Below are 818 nucleotides of genomic sequence, written 5' to 3' on the forward strand. Positions count from 1 at the left end.
ACGCATGACCGGACCAGAGACGCGATACCCGACTCTGGAAAAGATGGCTTTAGCAGTTATCGAGGCAGCAAGAAAGCTTCGACCGTATTTCCAGTCACATTCAGTGGAGGTACTGATTGATCAACCTCTTTGAACGATACTCCAAAACACCAACAGATCTGGCAGACTCACGAAGTGGGCCATCGAACTCGGCGAGCTCGATATTACCTACAAGAACCGCACAGCGGCGAAGTCCCAAGTCCTCGCGAACTTCCTGGTCGAGTTGGCCCCAGAATTGGAACAAGATCTTATACTCCCAAGCTCAAACTGGACGCTTCACGTCGAAGGATCATCGACCACCAAGGGAGCAGGAGCCAGAGTCCAACTACAGTCCCCGACCGGAGAGCTAATCAGGCAGTCTTTTAGCTTTGGCTTTCCCGCGTCAAACAACGAAGCAGAATACAAATCTCTGATCGCCGGACTCCGCTTAGCAAAAGCCGTAAAATCTAAACGACTAAGCGCCTATTGCGACTCTCAATTAGTCGTCAGTCAGTTCAGCGGCGACTACGATGCCCGCAATGACCGAATGGATGCCTATCTCAAAATAGTGCAAAGCCTGACAGCAGAGTTCGGGTTCTTCGAACTCATCAAAGTTCCCAGAGGCGAAAACATCTGCGCCGACGCCCTCACGGCCCTTGGCAGCAAGCTTCGTGATCAAGTTAAACGAACCATCCCGATACATCGTATCGAGAAACCAAGCATCGATATTCCTATCGAACAAACCCTCGTTGCCCCGCTACTCCAGATGACGACGGATTTGGTCCTGATTGGAGAACTGA

General features: G+C 51.1%; 1 protein-coding gene across 1 annotated transcript in view; it reads left to right on the forward strand.

The window, feature by feature from the left end:
• LOC106338596 overlaps positions 1–818 on the forward strand; it is a 1,965-nt gene that overhangs the window by 1,076 nt on the left and 71 nt on the right. Inside the window, exon 3 of the mRNA XM_013777537.1 lies at positions 157–799. Coding sequence (XP_013632991.1) covers positions 157–799 — 643 coding nt within the window. The remainder of the gene's footprint in view (positions 1–156; positions 800–818) is intronic.

This window comes from Brassica oleracea, chromosome C4 (genome assembly GCF_000695525.1).
Source record: "Brassica oleracea var. oleracea cultivar TO1000 chromosome C4, BOL, whole genome shotgun sequence".
Taxonomy (NCBI): Eukaryota; Viridiplantae; Streptophyta; class Magnoliopsida; order Brassicales; family Brassicaceae; genus Brassica; species Brassica oleracea.